This window comes from Rattus norvegicus, chromosome 3, assembly GCF_036323735.1.
Source record: "Rattus norvegicus strain BN/NHsdMcwi chromosome 3, GRCr8, whole genome shotgun sequence".
In the NCBI taxonomy this organism is placed as follows: domain Eukaryota; kingdom Metazoa; phylum Chordata; class Mammalia; order Rodentia; family Muridae; genus Rattus; species Rattus norvegicus.
Genome location: NC_086021.1, coordinates 125,718,345 through 125,738,997, shown reverse-complemented (window position 1 = coordinate 125,738,997; position 20,653 = coordinate 125,718,345). Strand labels below are relative to the sequence as shown.

General features: G+C 46.9%; 1 protein-coding gene across 8 annotated transcripts in view; it reads left to right on the top strand.

The window, feature by feature from the left end:
* Gpr176 (G protein-coupled receptor 176) overlaps positions 1-20,653 on the top strand; it is a 100,423-nt gene that overhangs the window by 52,175 nt on the left and 27,595 nt on the right. Inside the window, exons 1-4 of one of the 8 annotated variants that reach the window (XM_063283012.1) lie at positions 9,403-9,540; positions 12,414-12,499; positions 13,782-13,893; positions 14,836-14,957. The exons of 1 other annotated variant lie outside the window; for it this stretch is intronic. Coding sequence is in view for 2 of the 7 variants with exons in the window: in XM_017591434.3 (XP_017446923.1) it covers positions 5,311-5,333; positions 6,439-6,542 (127 nt within the window). In the remaining 5 variants the exon portion in view is untranslated. Of the gene's footprint in view, positions 1-5,155; positions 5,334-6,438; positions 6,543-9,402; positions 9,541-12,413; positions 12,500-13,781; positions 13,894-14,835; positions 14,958-20,653 lie in introns of those variants that run through there. 6 more of the 8 variants (XM_063283011.1, XM_017591434.3, XM_039104129.2 and 3 more) reach the window with 6 other exon arrangements.

The following is a 20,653-nucleotide window of genomic DNA, read 5'->3' as shown; positions in this document are numbered from 1 at the left end:
TTCCTGTTCTACCTGTCATTCCTGTGGCATGCTGCCTGCCATTCTGCCACAATGGACTCTACTCCAGAGAAAACCATAAGCCCAAATAAAGTCTTGCTTCCACAAGTTACTTCTGACAATGGTATTTTATCATAATGACAAAAAAAATAGCTGATACAGATGCTAACAATAAATGTGTTTATATACACTCTAGGGCCCTTTAGAAAAATTTCAAACAAGTAGCAAGTCTGATTTCTCATACTATAGTAGTTGAGTGATCATGCTAAAAATATCCACTTTAATGGGATGAAAAATAATTTATTCTGGAGTCAAATACATATGATCATGGTTTAGGTCACTTCAAACTCCATGTTCTGATGTGCTAATAATCTTTGTGAATTTTTTTTATGGTAACTGGGCAAAGAAGGTTTTATTTTTATTTTATTTTATTTTTTTGGTTCTTTTTTTCGGAGCTGGGGACCGAACCCAGGGCCTTGCGCTTCCTAGGTAAGCGCTCTACCACTGAGCTAAATCCCCAGCCCCGCAAAGAAGGTTTTAAATCAAGATTCTTTTCAGATACAGTGATGGTGTACCTGGTCCCTTAAAGCAGTGAGGACCTCCCTGTAGAAGGCCTCAGATATTGTCTGACAGCATTTGCTTCTGGATTGATGAGAGAGAGAGAGAGAGAAGTTCTGTTTATACATTTTGCAGGGGCTTACCTAATTAGCAGTCATAAGAAAGTTAGGCCATTTTCAGGGAAGGGCAATAAGCAGTCATTCTAGGGGGATCAAGGAGCCCAAGGTAATTTGTAATTGGGCTCTGAACTGGCAATGGTCCTTTCTCTGTGCAGTCACTGAAGTTCTAATCAGTCAGTCAAATGCTAATCCGTCCATAGGCCTTGTAGGTAGATTCTTACAGGAAACTTTAATCCACACAAACAATTTCTTTTCAGGTTCCCTTTCTCCCCTACCTCCTTCCCTCCCTCTCATACTCCCTCCCATCCTCCCTCCCTCCTCCTTTTTCTTTGCCAGTAGAAAACACTAAGTCAGAAGAGTGATAGCAGCAGAACAGGATTGTGCCTGTCATTTCTTTGCTGATCTGTCTGATGGGCTGGATCACAATTCATGGCCTGATGATTCCTCCTGGGCCACACTATCAAAAGGAGAGTCTTCAGGGCAGAGAGCAGCCAAGGGAGCAATCCCAGGTTTAATTAAAGGACAGAGCTGGGAGTGTCTTTTTGTCTTAGCCTTCGGTATTATGACATTTTAAAAACAGGACATCTCTGAGACAAAGGAGTTGACTAGAAATGACACCAGGTCCATCAGGTGCTAAAATACACACCTTAAAAGAGTGCCACTCCAAGTCTGTGTTCTGAGAGAAAGCACGTTGATGTGTGAAATGGCAGTTGCTGTGATAACCAGAGGCTGCAGCCCACTGACACAGCGTTTATAAGGAAAACAAGAAATGATGTCAATTGGTGAAAAGCAGTCGTTGACTTAAGAATTGGCCTGAGACTGGAATGTGTTTATTTGAGGTCCAGGCCCTTTTGTTTCAGAGGGACTATCTCTTGGTCCCCCTTACTTCATCTGCCTTTCGGTGGACAGCTTCAATCATCTTTAACCGGACAGGGCATTCTTGTTTTATCAGGAAGAAAATACAAAAGCAAGAATGACAGGTTGAGTGGAAAATGGATTTTAAATAGAGAATTTGCTTACAAACTCAGAGTAGGATCTTTGGTTTCATACATAAGAAAGTGATGGAATAAAGGTTTCTTATTTATCAGTTTTGGGTCTTTTTAAACTTATGTTTTCTTTACTGACTTGACTCAAAACCCGCTGGCCTGTGTTGAGTTTTGGGAGCTCTTCACATGCAGGGACAACTTTAGATGGTTCGAAGGAGGATAAATTAATCTAACAATGGTCTCACATCTCAAGTTTCTCCAGAACAGAACTGTCTGTGCTTGAGTAATTGACTCCACTGTTTGTCTAGTTGTTTAATTTAGAGGCCTCAAAGTCACTAAACTGTCAATAGACACTCTGGATTCTGCCTCAACTGTCTGTACCAAGTCTCCCCTCTTCTCTCTGTTTCTGTTCCCACCATGTTAGTTCAAATGCAAGTCTTCTCTTGCTTGAATGGATTTCATGTTAGTAGTTCTCAACCTTCCTAACCCTGCAATGCTTTAAAACAGTTCCTCGTGTTGTGATGACCCCCAACCAAATTATTTTCATTGCTACTTCATAACTGTCATTTTGCTGCTTTTATGAATAGTAACATATCTGATATGCGGGATATCTGATATGTGACACCCGTGAAAGGGTCGTTTGATGCCCAGAGGGGTGGCAACCCACAGGTTGAGAGCTGTTCTAATGACGCTTTCATTCATCACCCTTTTTTCCATTCATTTCTTAAATAAAACATTTTATGTTGAGGTAAGTGTATACGGACACATAGTTTGTAAGAATACATCTGGTGTACTTCTGTTTCCTCAGATGGTAATATCTACTATAACGGTAGCACAGTGCTACAACTAGGAGATGAATCCAGATCCATCCAGATGTGCCCTCTCATTACTCCTTCCTTCCTATATGAATCTCTTCCCACTGAGCCTCTCCTCTCTTCTCTAGTGCTGCTGTATGGATGGCGTCATGCCACACGCCTGTCTAGGATTCTAATGGTAACTCCAAAGACTGGCGGTGACAGTCGTGTTAGTCTGGGTTCTTCAGAGGGACAGAGATCCAGTGAGATTTAAAACAGCAGTAACAATCCTCCCAACACTTCCGCTACAGAGAGTAGTGGACAGAGAGTGGACTTTAGTGATATGTGACAGACTAGTGGCTTCATGGCAGCCTAACGTCCCAGCTCCATAGCCTCTCCTGTGAATGAAGGAAAAATTTAATGACATGAGCCAAAGTCACATGGGCTGAGCCCGCACTTGCTGTCCTGTGTTCTGAAGCTGTGCTGGGTTCCCAGGAGATTTTTAAAGAATTATCGTTGCTGTTGTTGAGATCAGCTTCTACCCCGTCTTAGCTGTCACAGCTGCAGCCAACCCCACAATTTAAACGTCATTTTTATTCTTGAGTAATATTTCTGCCTTATGAATCCAGATGGCACTTTAGCTGAGAGTTTAGCTTTCCTTTTTAGGAATTGTGCTTATGTAATCATCTTTTACATCAGCAGACACTGATATTGATCCCTCAATTGACTGTTCAAACTCCAGATATGAGATAACTTGCCAAATGGGATTCTGGGAGTGGCTGTGTGAGTCAGTTTCCTGTTACTATAGCAACTACCTGAGAAATCATCAGGTCTATGTGTATCAGGGACTGAGTTGGGCTCTTCTGGAGATCCTGTGTGTATGCAACAACAATGAAAGGAAAATGGCCATGAATTTGAGAGACAGCAAGTAGAATGCATGGAAGGAATTCATGGGAAGAGAGCAGGGAGAGATGATATAATCATACTTTAGAAATTAATAGAAAAGGGTGCCTTTGGAGCTGGGGAGATGGCTCAGTAGGTAAGAGCAGTTGCATTGCAAACACAAGGACCTGAGTTTGAATCCCCAGCACCCACATAGAAATCTAGGCGCAGCCCTTGGTGTACCTGCATTCCCAGTATTGGTGGCCCAAGAGAGGTGGATCCCTGAAGCCCTCTGGTTAGCCAGATATGCTGAGCTTCGGTTCCTGTCTCAAGGTGAGTGATACAGAAAGACCTCGTGCTGTTCTCTGGTCTCTGAAGGTATATCCATGGACATGCCTACCTGCACACTTATGTGCACCCACCGCCCCCCCCACACACATGCAACTGCATCTTCTCTTGTCTGATATTTGAAAATAGAAAATTAGATTCTTCACAATAAATCTTTGTTCCTTGTGGAATATAGGTTTGTTGGTTTGTTTATTTTTCCTCTCTTCCTATCCTCCCTTCCTCTGTGTGTGTGTGTGTGTGTGTGTGTGTGTGTGTGTGTGTGTGTGTGTGTCTGTCTGTCTGTCTGTCTGTCTGTTGATGCTGGAGTTTGAGGCCTGGCCCTTATCCATGCTAGGAAAGGATCCTATCACGGAGCCACTCCCTAGCCTCATGTTTTAATTTTATAGCTGTTGATCAGTGGATTTAGAATTAAAAAATAATTTTATAAAAGTATTTTTAGTGAGACGTTTAAAATAAGGAAATGGGTAATGCTAAGCTCGAGGCTCTATTCATGCTTGGGAGTGGTTGTGGGTGACTTACAGCAAGCTTGCTTTTAGCAAAATGAATAAGCTGTTTGTTAAACTGTGAAAGATGCAGAGAGAATACCCTGGCCCTACCTCCAGGGAGAGTGCCCATGGTTTTCACACACAGAGGGAAGCAGGGGGAGGGGGAAAGGGAGGGAAGAACTTCCCTTTGTGGGGGTGGGCGAGAGGGATTTGAGAGAGTGATAAGGGAGCATACATCTTCACACCGAAGCACTCGCTATGTTTAATTGTTGCTGGGTTCATGGCTTCCTGGGGAGCAGAAGGCACATCCCAGGAGGGGACAATGTCTATTCCTCTGGAGCATGAAATTGACTGGTGTCTGAGAGGCCAGACACATGGCCGTGCCAGCTGTTTTTGTATTCCGGCTTAGTCAGGACATCACACTTCTTGCTAGTCACTTAAAAACAATCTCTAAGAGAGACGTAATTGAATAAACATTGATGCTTCCTTCGTTATGTGTGTCTCATGCCTTCAGAAATAGACCAAAGGACTCATTAAAAAACCTTATCAGGTAATCACCCCTTTAGAGTGTACAATTCCACACTTTAATGGCCACATTCTAGAAAAAGCCAGCATCACGTTTATTGCTTCAGAAAGAAAGCCCTGTTCATTACTATCTCCATTCCTCCCATTTCCTTTCTTCCCTGTCCTAGGCAACTACTGATCTATTACATACAGTTCAGGAATTGCTGACTCTGGGCTTGTGCAAATGGAACTGAACCATATATGGTCCTTTCTTATTGGCTGCTGAGGTTCGTTCATGTTGCAGAGCAAGTCATTATGTCATCCCATTTTATAGCTACGTCATATTCCACCATCTGTATACATTACATTTTCTTTATTCTTCAGTAGATGAATCTGGGTTGTTTCTTGTTTGGTTACTGTGAACAGTGCAGCTATGAACTTTCTTGTATGAGTTTTGCATGAGTGTATCTTTTCATTTATAGTGAGCGTATTCCAAGGAGTTGCTGGATGAGGCAGACTGCCCTGAAGACTTCTACGTCCCCATCCCCTGAACTGTGACTTTGTAATGTCACAGGGTAATCAGACCTAGAATTCAGATTGCAGATGGAATGAAGGTTGCTAATCGGATGACTTTAAAATGGATGATTCTGTACCGTCTGGGTGAGTTACCCTCTGCAGTCAGAGTCCCCAGAGAGAGAGAGAGATCAGAAAGCGAGTCCGAACGTCAGTGTGGAAAATTCATGTAGCCTCCAGAAGCTGGAAGAAGCAAGGAAGACCGTTTTCTCCCAAAGTCCCAAAAGCAGAGCTTCCCTTCTTCACACACAGATTCTGCTTGGACCATTGACCCAGAGAAGAGTGAGGTGAAGATTGTGTGTTGTTTGATACCATTGAGTTGGCGGCAGTTACTGCAAGAGCGGGGAGCATATACTGGTCATGCAGTCTTCCAGGGACTGCCATAATGTCTCCTTTAGCATCCCACCCCCCTCCACCAGGGCTGGCAGGGTCAGCACCGGAGCTCTGCACACTTTTAGTATCTGTCTTTCTGAGCAGCCTGTCTAAGGGATGTGAAGTGATATGGTGGCTTTGATTGGCACTTTCCAGCTAATGGTGTTGAACGGCTTTTCTCATGCCTGTTGGCCATTTTGCACATCTTGGAGACCTGTCAGTCAGATCCTTTGCCCATTATTGAAAAGTGATGCGATCTTTTTGTTACCATGTTGTAAGAATTTTTTATATTCTAGATGCAAATGCCTCCTCAAACCTGCAGATATTTTCTATTTTATGGGCTACCTTCCACTTTTTTCATGATGTTCTTTGGATTTTAATTTTGGCAAAATCCAACATATCTATTCTTGTTTTCATTAAAAGTTTTATGAGCACATATTATATGTAGTAATAGATTTTGTTATGACAATTCCACATATGATTGTTATATGTTTTGATCATACTTACCCCCCCTCCCATTGCCCTCCCTGTCTCTGTCTCCTCCTTGCCAAGTCCCTCCTGGTGGGATTACAGACATCTGCGTACACACTGCCCTTCTGCTTGTGATGCTGTAGTCATTGCCACTGCTTGTTTTGGCTTCTTATTCTTGCACATTCTAAAATTTCCTAAATTGGGACCCACTGTCCAATTTAGATGTTAAATGGGCAGAGCAACTTCTAATTGGGAAAGCATGTTATGATTTCAATCTGTGGACCTTTTTGCTTCTCCTACTTCTCAGAGCATCAGCTATTAGCACCTTGACTAATTTTATTTTCCCCAGAGTCACCTTGCCCTCTGGCGGTGCTAAGCTCCTTGCTGTTAATGAACTTGTGCTGTATGTGACCTTCCTGCACGGTGGTGGAGCTCGCCAATCCTGCCCCTCAGGTGAGCTGGAAACTCCATCTAAAACTCTGCCTAGTGATGTCTTCGGGTACCCCACTCCCCTTCCAGGTGGTGTATCTCCCTTTCTCTCTGTATCCCAGGTTACAGGATATCTACTGCCATATGTTTAATAATTACTTGTCTACTATTAGGGTCTAATTATTCAATAAAAGCTTGTTGAGTTATTTAAATTTTTCTTTGCTATTATCTTACAGTTCACTGGTTTAATATCAAGTCACTCTCTCTATGATAGAGTCTCATTCTGTTGCCCAGGCTAGTTTCAAACTTGGAGGCTCAGTTGATCCTCTTGGCCCAGCCTTCTGAGTACTAAGAGGGCAGGTGTTTACTGCTCTACCCATCAAGGACCCTCTTCGGAGTCAGAGAATGATCTAGCAAGGCCGCATCCCCTCAGCACAGCGACCCTCTCTGCATGGCAGTGGCTTCGTGATGCCAAATACATGGTGACTGGAATTCTTGTTGCTGCCAACACTGGCCTCAATAACAAGGTTTGATCTGACCGACTGGTCAGGGGAGTAGATGTTAACACAGTTACAGGCATCTAGTAAGAATATACAGTCGTCAGGTGTGGTGGTGCATGCCTTTAATTCTGGCGCTTGGGAGGCAGACGCAGGCAGATCTGAGTTCAAAGCTAGTCTAGTCTAAGTGGTAGGAAGTTCCAGGCCAGCCAGGGATACACAATGAAAGCCTGTCTCAAAAAAACAAAAAACAAAAAGGAAAGTTGAAGCCAGGTATGGTACACACTTATAGTGATGGCCTTGTTCAAAAACAGAAGAGACAGAGAGAGACATAGAGAGAGATGCATGCATCATTCAGACAGAGCAGACAAAATCTTCTGTCTACTTGCTGCTTCTCCTCCTGTTGCAGCAGCCTCTGTTGTATAGCAGCTTAGGAGACACCAGTCAAGAAGGTCACATGGTATTGAATCAGGAGCTAGGCTGTCCTGTCAGTGTCTTTCCTGCTTGTGACCCGGAGGGGAACACTCAGTGCCTACATTGCAGCTGTAAAGCCAGGTTGCCAGGTTTTTGGGTGGTGTAGGGACAGTGCCAATGGCCTCTGAGCAGTAAGCATGTATGTTTTACAGCAGAACAGCTCATTGGAAGCAAACGGGAACCTACAGAGCCGCCTTAAGCAGCTCGCTCCATTTTGCTTCCAGTCTGAAGCCACTATGCCTGCAGGTTCTTCATGAGCACCACAGGTCTACCCTCTGTTCCCAAGATGGCTCCGTCGCCCAGCAGGCTCCAGCAGTCACTGTCAGAGCTGTTCTGGATTCCACCCAGACGGCAGAAGCTCTCCCATCCTGTCCCTTGAGGACCTCCACTATGCCGTTTGCTCTCATGGCTTCCTTACATCTAGTTAGGTACAGATCCATGCCACCCAAGTCCCAATGATTCCCCAGGACATATTTTAGCCCTTGCTCTCAGCATCAGTGGTGGCACTGTAAGGGAGTCCCTTTAAAAGAGGAAATGCGGTGCTATGGTTACATCCCAGGCTCTAGAGTTCTATGACCTGGCTCTGAGTTCTAGTGCCTCTGTTTCTTATTTCTGACCGTGGGCAAATCATTAATGTCTGAGCATGTTGGTAAGATCAAACCTATTGCCTTGGCTTCTAGCAAAGACCACACCATGAACTCTAGTTGTAAGATCTATTTGGCAGTGGCTCTCTAGATGCTGGCCACTGGTATTAGTCCTTCTAACAGCAGCGTGCTCCATCTGCTTCTGCCCCGTTACTCCTATCTGGACAGACAGAGAGCATGCAAGGTTGGGGAGGGGAATTTTGCTGTATACTCTTCCAGCCCAGAGAATCTGTACACTCAGGTGCAAATGCTAGTGGAAGCAGTAGCAATCCAGTTTTATGTATTTATTCTTGGAGTATAACATTGTTTCCTGAAATATATTCTCTCTCTCTCTCTCTCTCTCTCTCTCTCTCTCTCTCTCTCTCTCTCTCTCTCTCTCTCGTGTGTGTGTGTGTGTGTGTGTGTGTGTGTGTGTGTATTCACATGCCCATGGGCATATTTAGCACCTGTGGAGGTTAGAGCCAATAGTATGTGTCTTCCTCGATCACTCTCTGCCTTACTTTTTGAGACAGCGTCTCTCATTGGTCTTGAAGTTGGTCGTTGTGTAGACTGTCTGGCCAGCAGGCCCTAAGGATCATCTCACCTCTGCCTCGGGCACGGGGATTTCTAGCATACACTGCCGCACCTGGGTTTTGATGTGTGCTGGGGATTTAACACAGGTCCTTGTGCACGTGTGGCTGCTGAGCCATCCCCACAGTCTCTCCTTAATGGAATAAAGAATCCTTTATTGATTTCTCTGGTATGTCATAACAAGAGCGGGCCTTTTCTTTTTATTGAGCAGAGGAAAACCTCAGTTGTCTGATTAATTTTTTCTTCTCTTTGAAAATAGATTTTATGGTTTCCCCTTCCTCCTCTCCCCTCCTCCTACCTCCTCTCCTATCCAGAGCCACTTCCTTTCTGCCTCTTATTAGAGGAAGGGTGGGTTTCTAAGGGAAAATAAAATAAAATATGATAAAATAAAATAAGATATAGCAAAATCTAACACACCAGAATTGGACAAAATAAACATAAATATCAACAAGGAAGGAAAAGAGCCCAAGAGAAGGAACAAGAATCAGAGACACACTTACTCATGTACTTAGAAATCCCATAAAACACTAAACTGGAAGCCATAGTGTGTGTACGAAGGACCTGATACAGATGCATGCTTGGAGCCTCAGTCTGTGTGAGTTCAGATGAGCTTTGATCATGTGGCCTCAGAGGGCCTTGTTTTCTTGGTGTCCTCCATCCTCTCTGGATCTTAGACTGTTTCTGCCTCTTCTTCCACAGGGTTCCGGAGCCCTCGAGGGAGGGATTTGATGGAGACATCAGTTCAGGCCCGAGTGTTCCAAGGTCTCTCATTCTCTGTGTAATGCCTGCCTGTGCGTCTCTGTATTTGTTCTCATTGCTGCGGGAGGCCTGAGCAAGGTGCTGATCTGTGCATAGCAGAATGTCATTAAAGGTCATTGTATTGCTCCTTTTTTTAAATGAAAAGAACATCAGTGTTCAGTTTTTCCCAAGGTCCCTGGGCATCCAGTCTCAGGTTCTTGGTCACCCAAGCAGTGTCAGTGCGAGTTCCATCCCATGGAGTGGCCTTAAGTCAAACCAGAGACTGGTTGGTCACACCCACGAGCCTTGTGCCCCTCACCAGCAAGGCATTTATGTTTCTCATTTGGCAGGATGCAGAGTACTTCTTACCAAAGATGCCAGGACAAGGGGGTGAAGGAGCTCTGTAGGCAGCAGCTTGTCCTCTCCACGCTCAGTGAGTTGTGCAGGTGTTGCCTTCAGCAATGGGGCCTTGTATTGGGTTGCGGAGAGCCAACCTGATATGTCTTGGCCACAGCTTGGATTGTTTGGGGTTCTCATGGGACCCCTTTGGCCAACAACTCAATTAGATGTAACTCAAGGCCAATACTGGAAACTTTATTTGATGAGAGATGGCAGTCTGTCTCACCCATTATTTGGCAATTACATTGTCACCTTCATAGGTGTATACATTCTAGGAAGCTTCTATTGCATTAGTTTTGCACATTGCCCCTCAAGTGGCCCTTCATTTTAGCTGTCTCTCTCCCATTCCCTCTCATTCTCTTCTCCCGCCCCCCTCCCCACTTGATTCTCCCAGTCCAGCCAAGCCGCACCCATCCATTCTGTTCTTTTTCCCTTTCCTAGTGAGGTGCATCACCCCCTGCCCCCACATCTTGTCCCTCAATCTATGATTTAACCCCTGTGGTTCTATGAATTGTAGATTGCTTATCATTGACTTAACACCCAATATCCACTTCTAAATGAATACTTTCCATATTTGTCTTTCTGGATCTGAGACACCTTATTCAGAATGATTTTTTCAAGCGCCACCCCCTTAGCTGCAAATTTCATAATTTTGTTTAATATCCGAGTAACTATTGTGCAAACGTACCACATTTTCCTTCTGTTATGAATAGAGCAGCAATGAACAAGGCTGAGTGAGTGAGTGTGGTAGGATGAAGTGTCCTTCGGGAATATGCCCGAGTCACTTTCTTGATAAGTGAACGGCTCTCCAGGTGAATCACAGGAAACTGTCTAGCACCTTCGATTCCTGCTGGGCCGGCTGCTTTCTCAGCTGAGGCTACCTTTTCCACCCTTCCACAGTCACTGTTGTTGTCCTTCCTGTTGGGAGATTGCTAGCTCAATGCTTGGGATTCCCCCAAGGATCAGGAAGGATCTGCTGTGCATCCTCAGGGGCACTAGTGTCACGCAAAGACAAACAGTGGAAAATGTGGGTGCCCACTCAGTGTGGCTTTCTCTGACTTGGGGTTCCTTTTCAATGAGGTGGTAAGAGTCAGTGAGGTCTGAGGTGTGACATAGAGAATGGCATGCCAGTCGGGTGCAGGCTGTGTTCCAAGTGCCAGTATGGAATGTGGGGCAAGGACAATGGTCTTTCCTCCTGCCCTCCCACACTGAGCTCTGTGGCTGCTTCTGTCAGTCCTCTGTCATAGCTAAATTAGCTTCCACCGGGCAAGGTATCATATACATTTGAGCACTATAGAGTGCTTTCTATAGTGAGTTCAAGGCCAACGTGAACTACAAGATCCAGACTCAGAAAGAAAACATTAATTCCTAAAGTGACATTTTCGTCATCCTATTTGACTGGTTGGAAGAAGAAAGTTCTGTCTGTCTCTCCGTCTGTCTCTCTCTGTACAAACGTAGTTTTCTTTCTCATATTTAGTGGGAAAGTAAATTTCACCACAACTTTACTATGCCATCTGTAGTTGCACTTGGTTTGGGAAGGTCAGGGTTGACAGCCTAGGTGTAGTCTTCCTCATGACTATGTCTACTCCCATAGGAACATGCCACTGTTTAGCTTTATTATATTTGAACATGCAGCCAAATGCATTTTCTTTATTTATAGGACAGTCCTTCAAAAGTAAGACTGTCTAGGGCTGAGGAGATGGCTCATTTGATAAACTGCTTACTGCACAAGCATGGTGACCACAGTTGGAATCCTTAGAACCCATGTAAAAGCTGGGCAGGCGTGGTTGGCCTGCTTTTAATTCAACACTCAGAAAGCCAAGACAGGGGCTTCCCCGATGGCTGATTAGACCAGCTGGAATTGATGTGCTCTGGGTTCTTTAAAAGACCCTGGCTCAATAATGCATGGTAAAGCGAGGTCAAGAAAGACACCACTGTCAACTTCAGGTCTCCATATGCCTGGGCACACATGGGCAAATATACCTATGCTCACACACATACACCCACACACATGCAAATACAATAATGACACACACAAGCGCCCATATGCACATCCCGTAGATACTGCCAGGTTTCTTTCCTGATGTCTATAACAATTTCCTTATAAACCCAAAACATATAAGGACGCTTCTATCTCCATATGCTTTAGTACCAAGAAGGCAAGGCTGACTCCATGACAGACCTCAAACTGGCAATTTAGGAGACTAGGCCTAGGAACTGGGCAAGTCTAAGCAAGTCCAGACAAGTCAATTACTAATTACAAACAAACAACCCCCAAACAAAACAAAACAAAAAAAACCAGGCTCCAGCCTCCACACCTAGGTAATGGTTCTGGAATGCCTAAAGATAGAGTAAGATAAAGCTCATCTACCCTGGAACCCCAATGTGCTTTAAATCCAGCCTGTGAGCTCTGTCTTGGTAATGGGAGACCCCAACTTGCTGGACTTGTGCGTTTACATACTGTTTGAGTCAGGGGTATCATTCTTTGGTGAGTCATGGACCTTACAGTACTAGATGTTGTCAACTTTATTTCCATTTTTTTAATTTTGGTTTGCATTTCTCTATTTCCTTAGGAGTCAGCATCAGAGTCTTTTTGGACCTTGTTGGTAAACTTTGGCACTGCTTTCCCAGCAAGCCTCACTGACTTCTGTTTCTCCAGGTGGGAACCGAAACCTGTGTGTCCTAATGGCTGATGTGTGCTGTCTTCACTTAAAATCTCCACAAAGGTGGATTTGAAGCAGAAGCCATTTGGAAAGGTTACACATGAGAAGGAAAGAGTGCTGATGTGCGTGCAAGGTTACCTGGGGTGTCTGATTTACCCAGCTCTCTGCAGAAGTCACCTCATGGGCCCAGGACCTTGTTGTCCCCTTGCTCTGTAGATCAAGTAGAGCCTGTGGTACTCCTATGCAGTGAGGAGGAACTCACGGAATGTCATATTAGGGAGAGACGTGTAGAGAGCAACTGCGTAGCATGCTACGTTAGAGAGAGGCTTCTGTGGAGGAACATGGATGGCATGTATATTAGAGAACTTCCCCCATCCAGCAGCTGCAACTTGACCTTTCTCTTGCCCGCTGCTAAAACAGGGTGAACCGACCTGGGCATCCCTCCTTCTGTGAGGATTTTTCTAGCATTTGAGCAGTCCTGGCGTCCTGTTGTGACTCCACCTAGCAAACTTCATGCTGCTTTCTGAATAGGTTGAACATCGGTCGGTTACAAACAGTCCAGAGACTGAAACTATGGCCACAGTGAGAGAGCAGAGAGGTAGAGAGGGAAGAAATAGAAGAGTTTCAAGTTTTTAGGACGGAAGCTCCAAGTACTGAAGTTCCTAACTAATCTAAAATGCTGTGAGAGAGTGAGTCAGATCCTGTGAGGTGTAGAGTGTGGGAGGGGTACCAAATGGAGAGACTTGGCAGACTACCGCAGGAGCAGATGTGTTACGAGTGTATCTCATTGGAGGTGACAGAATCAAGCGCCCAGCTGCATGTGTGCTTAGAGGTAAGATGTTTAGCAAAAACTGGAATTGCCAGGGAATTAAACAAAACAAAACAAAACAAAACAAAACAAAACAAAACAAAACAAAACATCCCCCATCTGTGTTGGAGATTGGCAAGGCTCAAAGACTGATAAGAACTGCGTAATTGTGGAGAGTTAGAATGTTGCAGATCAGAGACTGATTACGTTGGGCTATCATTAATCCCCTTGTGCTATTCATTGCCCATCCCTGTGTTTGACCCAACATCTTTTTGACCATTGGGTAAAACCTTTGAAAGGTATCCTTAGCAGAGCCCCTCACAAATCCAGAAGTTCAATACGTCATCAGATAGACCCCCAGCAGACTTTCCTGCTCCGCTGTGTGGACAGTGCCAGTGTATTTGCTAAGCACATTGATTTATGACTCTTCTTTCTCTTGTGACTAATAAATGCCCATGGAACCTCTACAGGGAACGCTGTTACCAGGAGCTTTGAAGAATCCCATATTTTACTGAGAAATTGGGGCTCTTTTTCTGAGCTCTTCTATCTGGAGGCAGTTTTGTTTGAGAGAAAACAAGGCAGGTGAGCTATAAATCTGAACAGCTCCCCAGAGGTGGGATGTGGAGGGTGAGGGCTGAGGTTGGGTTTGGGGAGTAGGAGGTGTCAGGGAGACAGCCTTTTGAGTTAGCAATGGAGGTCGACAAACAGCTACATGGCAAAGGGCAGTCGAGTTCAGAGAAAAGTGAGATACCCAAAGTTCCAGAGAAACATATTTACACTTTGGCCAGTCTCTGAAGAAAGAGATAGAAAAGAAAAAGGAAAAATTGAAGAGAATTAAGACACGAGTGGCTGCAGCTCCAGGACCGACTGCACTGAAGGTTTCCACAAAGGAAAAGTACATTATCTCCTTAAGGGGATACCTACTCCTCCTGCCTAAGCATGGCTGCAGGTCAATCAGCCTTGACTGACAGGCCCAAATGGGTGAACTCTTCAGGCAGGAGACAATAGTATGTAATGCTCTTATCTTTGGGATGACCATGTCTCCACACAAGAAAATTTCACTAGGGAGAGGTCCACCCTCGGAGGCCCTCAAGGCTTTAGGGTATCTGTAATAACATGTTTTTCAGAGCAGCTTCAGTCTGCGTTCCCAAGTCACGGTCACTCATACTTGGTTTACGAACTCTCTTATTCCCTTTGTTGAGAAAGCTGGAGTTGCATCAAGACAAAAGGATGCTTTCCAGATATATAACCTATGATACCCGAGGATACCATATCCTGAGATGATAATACCAGAAGAATAGGAAGAGGAGTGGGAAGATTCAGGTTTTGTGTGGGCGTTGTGAGTTGCTTGTGGTGCTTAGGAGGATGCAAAGGGGATGTGTAGGCCTGCAGGTCCAGGTTTTGTCTTAGCCACTGTTCTGTTGCTGCAAGGAGACACCATGACCAAGGCAGCTCTATGAAAGAAAACACTTAATTGGGGGCTTGCTTACAGTTTCAGAGACTTAGTCCCTGTCACCATTGCAGGGAGCATGGCAGAATGTACGGAGCTGGAGAAGTAGCTGAGCTGAAACCTCAAAGCCCACCTTCAGTGACACATCGCCTAATCCTTTTCAAATAGTGCCACTGCCTGGTGACTAAGTACTCAAGTATGTGAGCCTACCAGGGGGCCAACCTTATTCACCACCACAGATTTGCATGGGAACATTTGGGTCTGGGGCACACCTAAGATGGGCTGTAAGCACAGGAGCCATTTGCAGGAGCAAATGGTTAGTGGGCAGGGCTAGAAGGAAGATAAAGATAAAATGAGAAGGGCCAAAATGGCCTTGATGGGACAAGAATCCAGCAAAAGAATCTGTAAACTAGGAGCAGGAAACCCAGAAAGAGTCTGCTGGGTGGAAGGATTCTGGTTGAGTCCATATCTTGTCATGTGCAGAATCTGGTTAGGGTCAGCACAGAGGAAAAGGTAGACGCTGTCACCACTAGTCCTTCACTGCCACCTCATAGGCCTCATGGTCACCTTACAAGCCTCCCTGTCACCTCACAGACCTTACTGTCACTACACTGGCTCTACTTGACACCTCACAGACCCTGTCAACTTACAGGCCTTACCGTCAACTTATAGGCCCTACTTGATACCTCACAGGCCCTCACTGTCAACTTACAGGCCTCACTGTCACCACACAGGCCCTACCTGATACCTCACAGGCCCTCACTGTCAACTTACAGGCCTCACTGTCACCACACAGGCCTTACTTGACCTCACACAAGCCTTCACTGTCACCTCACAGGCCTCACTGTTAAAACACAGACCCTACTTGACCTCACACAGGCCCTACCTGATACCTCACAGGCCCTAACTGTCAACTTACAGGCCTCACTGTCACCACACAGGCCCTACCTGATACCTCACAGGCCCTCACTGTCAACTTATAGGCCTCGCTGTCACCATACAGGCCTTACTTGACCTCACACAAGCCTTCACTGTCACCTCACAGGCCTCACTGTTAAAACACAGACCCTACTTGACCTCACACAGGCCCTAACTGTCAACTTACAGGCCTCACTGTCACCACACAGGCCCTACCTGATACCTCACAGGCCCTCACTGTCAACTTATAGGCCTTGCTGTCACCATACAGGCCTTACTTGACCTCACACAAGCCTTCACTGTCACCTCACAGGCCTCACTGTTAAAACACAGACCCTACTTGACCTCACACAGGCCCTAACTGTCAACTTACAGGCCTCACTGTCACCACACAGGCCCTACTTGACACCTCACAGGCCCTCACTGTCAACTTACAGGCATCACTGTCACCACACAAGCCCTGCTTGACAGCTCACAGGCCCGCCCTGTCACTTCACTGGCTTCATTGCCATCTCACAGGCACTCAGTGCCACCTCATAGTCTCTCATTGTCAAAGCACCAGCCTCACTTCTATATCATAGGACTTCATTTTCACCTCAGAGGTTTTCACTATTATAACACAAGACCCGACAGCCACCTCATAGAACCTCACTGCTGCCCTAGAGCCCCTCAACATCACACCAGAGGCACTCAATGTCACCTCATAGTCCTCGTGGCTACATTAAAGACCATGTCGCCTCCCAGAACTCCCTCTCACACAACAGGATATTATTCTGATTTAACAGGATCTTCCTGCCACTACACAGGACATGACTACCATCCCACAAGCCCTCACTATGACCTAATAGTCCTCACTGGTACCATGTAGTGCCTTTCTTTCTCTTGCATCTCAGGCCTCTTTAGTCCTTATGGCTACCTCATAGGCACTCCCTAATTCCCCAGAGGCATTGCTGCCACTTCATAGGCCCTAACTGCCACCTCACAGGCCCTCATAGTCATCTCACAGGACTTACCTACCCCTGACTGGTCCCACTTGTCATTTCATAGACCTATACTGCTGCCTTGCAGGCCCTTCCTGCTACCTCACAGTTCTCATAGATACCTCATAGGCCTCTCTGATATCCCAGAGGCATCACTACTGCCTCACTGCCCTCAATTCTCACTTCACAGGCCCTACCTGCCACCACACAGGCCTCAACTCTCCCTTCACAGGCCCCATCTCCTATAGGCCTCACTCACCTGATAGGCCTCACTCCCTCCTCACAGGCTTCATTGTTACCTCTCAGACCCTAACAGCCACTTCCCACACTGAGTGCCATCTCATTGGCCCTCACTCAGATCTCACTTCCTCATTGTCACTTCTTAGCACTTCCTTGTCACTACACAGACTCAGCTGTCAACTCATAGGCCTCACTGCCGCTCTACAGCTCCTCTATTGTACCCTGCAGGGGCCCTCAATGCCGCCTCAGTCCTCATGGTGACCTCATAATTACTCAGACCACAGAGGCATCGTCACCTCATGGGCTTTATACCAATCTCATGGGCCTCATGGTTACCTCACAGGCTTCACTGTCACAGGCTTCACTGTCACAGGCTTCACTGTCACAGGCTTCACTGTCACAGGCTTCCCTGTCACAGGTTCTCACTGTCACAGGCTTCACTGTCACAGGCTTCACTGTCACAGCCTTCACTGTCACAGGCCTTCACTGTCACAGGCTCTCACTGTCACAGGCTCTCACTGTCACAGGCTTCACTGTCACAGGCTTCACTGTCACAGGTTCTCACTGTCACAGGTCTCACTGTCACAGGCTCTCACTGTCACAGGTTCTCACTGTCACAGGTTCTCACTGTCACAGGCTCTCACTGTCACAGGCTTCACTGTCACAGGCTTCACTGTCACAGGCCTTCACTGTCACAGGTTCTCACTGTCACAGGCCTCACTGTCACAGGCTCTCACTGTCACAGGCTTCACTGTCACAGGCTTCACTGTCACAGGCTTCACTGTCACAGCCTTCACTGTCACAGGCCTTCACTGTCACAGACTCTCACTGTCACAGGCTCTCACTGTCACAGGCCTTCACTGTCACAGGCTTCACTGTCACAGGCTTCACTGTCACAGGTTCTCACTGTCACAGGCCTTCACTGTCACAGGCTTCACTGTCACAGGTTCTCACTGTCACAGGCTTCACTGTCACAGACTTCACTGTCACAGGTTCTCACTGTCACAGGTTCTTACTGTCACAGGCCTCACTGTCACAGGCTCTCACTGTCACAGGTTCTCACTGTCACAGGCTTCACTGTCACAGGCCTTCACTGTCACAGGCTTCACTGTCACAGGTTCTCACTGTCACAGGTTCTCACTGTCACAGGCTTCACTGTCACAGCCTTCACTGTCACAGGCCTTCACTGTCACAGGCTCTCACTGTCACAGGCTCTCACTGTCACAGGCTTCACTGTCACAGGTTCTCACTGTCACAGGCCTCACTGTCACAGGCTCTCACTGTCACAGGTTCTCACTGTCACAGGTTCTCACTGTCACAGGCTCTCACTGTCACAGGCTTCACTGTCACAGGCTTCACTGTCACAGGCTTCACTGTCACAGGTTCTCACTGTCACAGGCCTCACTGTCACAGGCTCTCACTGTCACAGGCTTCACTGTCACAGGCTTCACTGTCACAGGCTTCACTGTCACAGCCTTCACTGTCACAGGCCTTCACTGTCACAGACTCTCACTGTCACAGGCTCTCACTGTCACAGGCCTTCACTGTCACAGGCTTCACTGTCACAGGCTTCACTGTCACAGGTTCTCACTGTCACAGGCCTTCACTGTCACAGGCTTCACTGTCACAGGTTCTCACTGTCACAGGCTTCACTGTCACAGACTTCACTGTCACAGGTTCTCACTGTCACAGGTTCTTACTGTCACAGGCCTCACTGTCACAGGCTCTCACTGTCACAGGTTCTCACTGTCACAGGCTCTCACTGTCACAGGCTCTCACTGTCACAGGCCTTCACTGTCACAGGCTTCACTGTCACAGGCTTCACTGTCACAGGTTCTCACTGTCACAGGCTTCACTGTCACAGGTTCTCACTGTCACAGGCTCTCACTGTCACAGGCTCTCACTGTCACAGGTTCTCACTGTCACAGGCTTCACTGTCACAGGCTTCACTGTCACAGGTTCTCACTGTCACAGGTTCTCACTGTCACAGGCCTCACTGTCACAGACTCTCACTGTCACAGGTTCTCACTGTCACAGGTTCTCACTGTCACAGGCCTTCACTGTCACAGGTTCTCACTGTCACAGCCTTCACTGTCACAGGCTTCACTGTCACAGGCTTCACTGTCACAGCCTTTACTGTCACAGGCTCTCACTGTCACAGCCTTCACTGTCACAGGCTTCACTGTCACAGGCTCTCACTGTCACAGGCTCTCACTGTCACAGGTTCTCACTGTCACAGGCTTCACTGTCACAGGCTTCACTGTCACAGGTTCTCACTGTCACAGGCCTTCACTGTCACAGGCTTCACTGTCACAGGCTCTCACTGTCACAGCCTTCACTGTCACAGGCCCTCACTCTCACAGGCCCTCACTGTCACAGGCTTCACTGTCACAGGTTCTCACTGTCACAGGCCTTCACTGTCACAGGCTTCACTGTCACAGGCTCTCACTGTCACAGCCTTCACTGTCACAGGCCCTCACTGTCACAGGCTCTCACTGTCACAGGCTTCACTGTCACAGGCTTCACTGTCACAGCCTTTACTGTCACAGGCTCTCACTGTCACAGCCTTCACTGTCACAGGCTTCACTGTCACAGGCTCTCACTGTCACAGGCTTCACTGTCACAGGTTCTCACTGTCACAGGCTTCACTGTCACAGGCTTCACTGTCACAGGCTTCACTGTCACAGGCATCACTGTCACAGGTCCTCACTGTCACAGGTTCTCACTGTCACAGGCCTTCACTGTCACAGGTTCTCACTGTCACAGGCCTTCACTGTCACAGGTTCTCACTGTCACAGCCTTCACTGTCACAGGCTTCACTGTCACAGGCTTCACTGTCACAGCCTTTACTGTCACAGGCTCTCACTGTCACAGCCTTCACTGTCACAGGCTTCACTGTCACAGGCTCTCACTGTCACAGGCTCTCACTGTCACAGGCTCTCACTGTCACAGCCTTCACTGTCACAGGCTCTCACTGTCACAGGCCCTCACTGTCACAGGCTCTCACTGTCACAGGTTCTCACTGTCACAGGCTTCACTGTCACAGGCTTCACTGTCACAGGCATCACTGTCACAGGCCCTCACTCTCACAGGCCCTCACTGTCACAGGCTTCACTGTCACAGGTTCTCACTGTCACAGGCCTTCACTGTCACAGGCTTCACTGTCATAGGCTCTCACTGTCACAGCCTTCACTGTCACAGGCCCTCACTGTCACAGGCTCTCACTGTCACAGGCTTCACTGTCACAGGCTTCACTGTCACAGGCTCTCACTGTCACAGGCTTCACTGTCACAGGCTTCACTGTCACAGGTTCTCACTGTCACAGGTTTCACTATCACAGGCTTCACTGTCACAGGTTCTCACTGTCACAGGCTTCACTGTCACAGGCTTCACTGTCACAGGCTTCACTGTCACAGGTTCTCACTGTCACAGGCTTCACTGTCACAGGCTTCACTGTCGCAGGCTTCACTGTCACAGGCTTCACTGTCACAGGCTCTCACTGTCACAGGCTTCACTGTCACAGGCTTCACTGTCACAGGCTCTCACTGTCACAAGCTCTCACTGTCACAGGTTCTCACTGTCACAGGCTTCACTGTCACAGGCTCTCACTGTCACAGGCTCTCACTGTCACAGGCTCTCACTGTCACAGGCTTCACTGTCACAGGCTTCACTGTCACAGGCTCTCACTATCACAGCCTTCACTGTCACAGGCTCTCACTGTCACAGGCTTCACTGTCACAGGCTTCACTGTCAC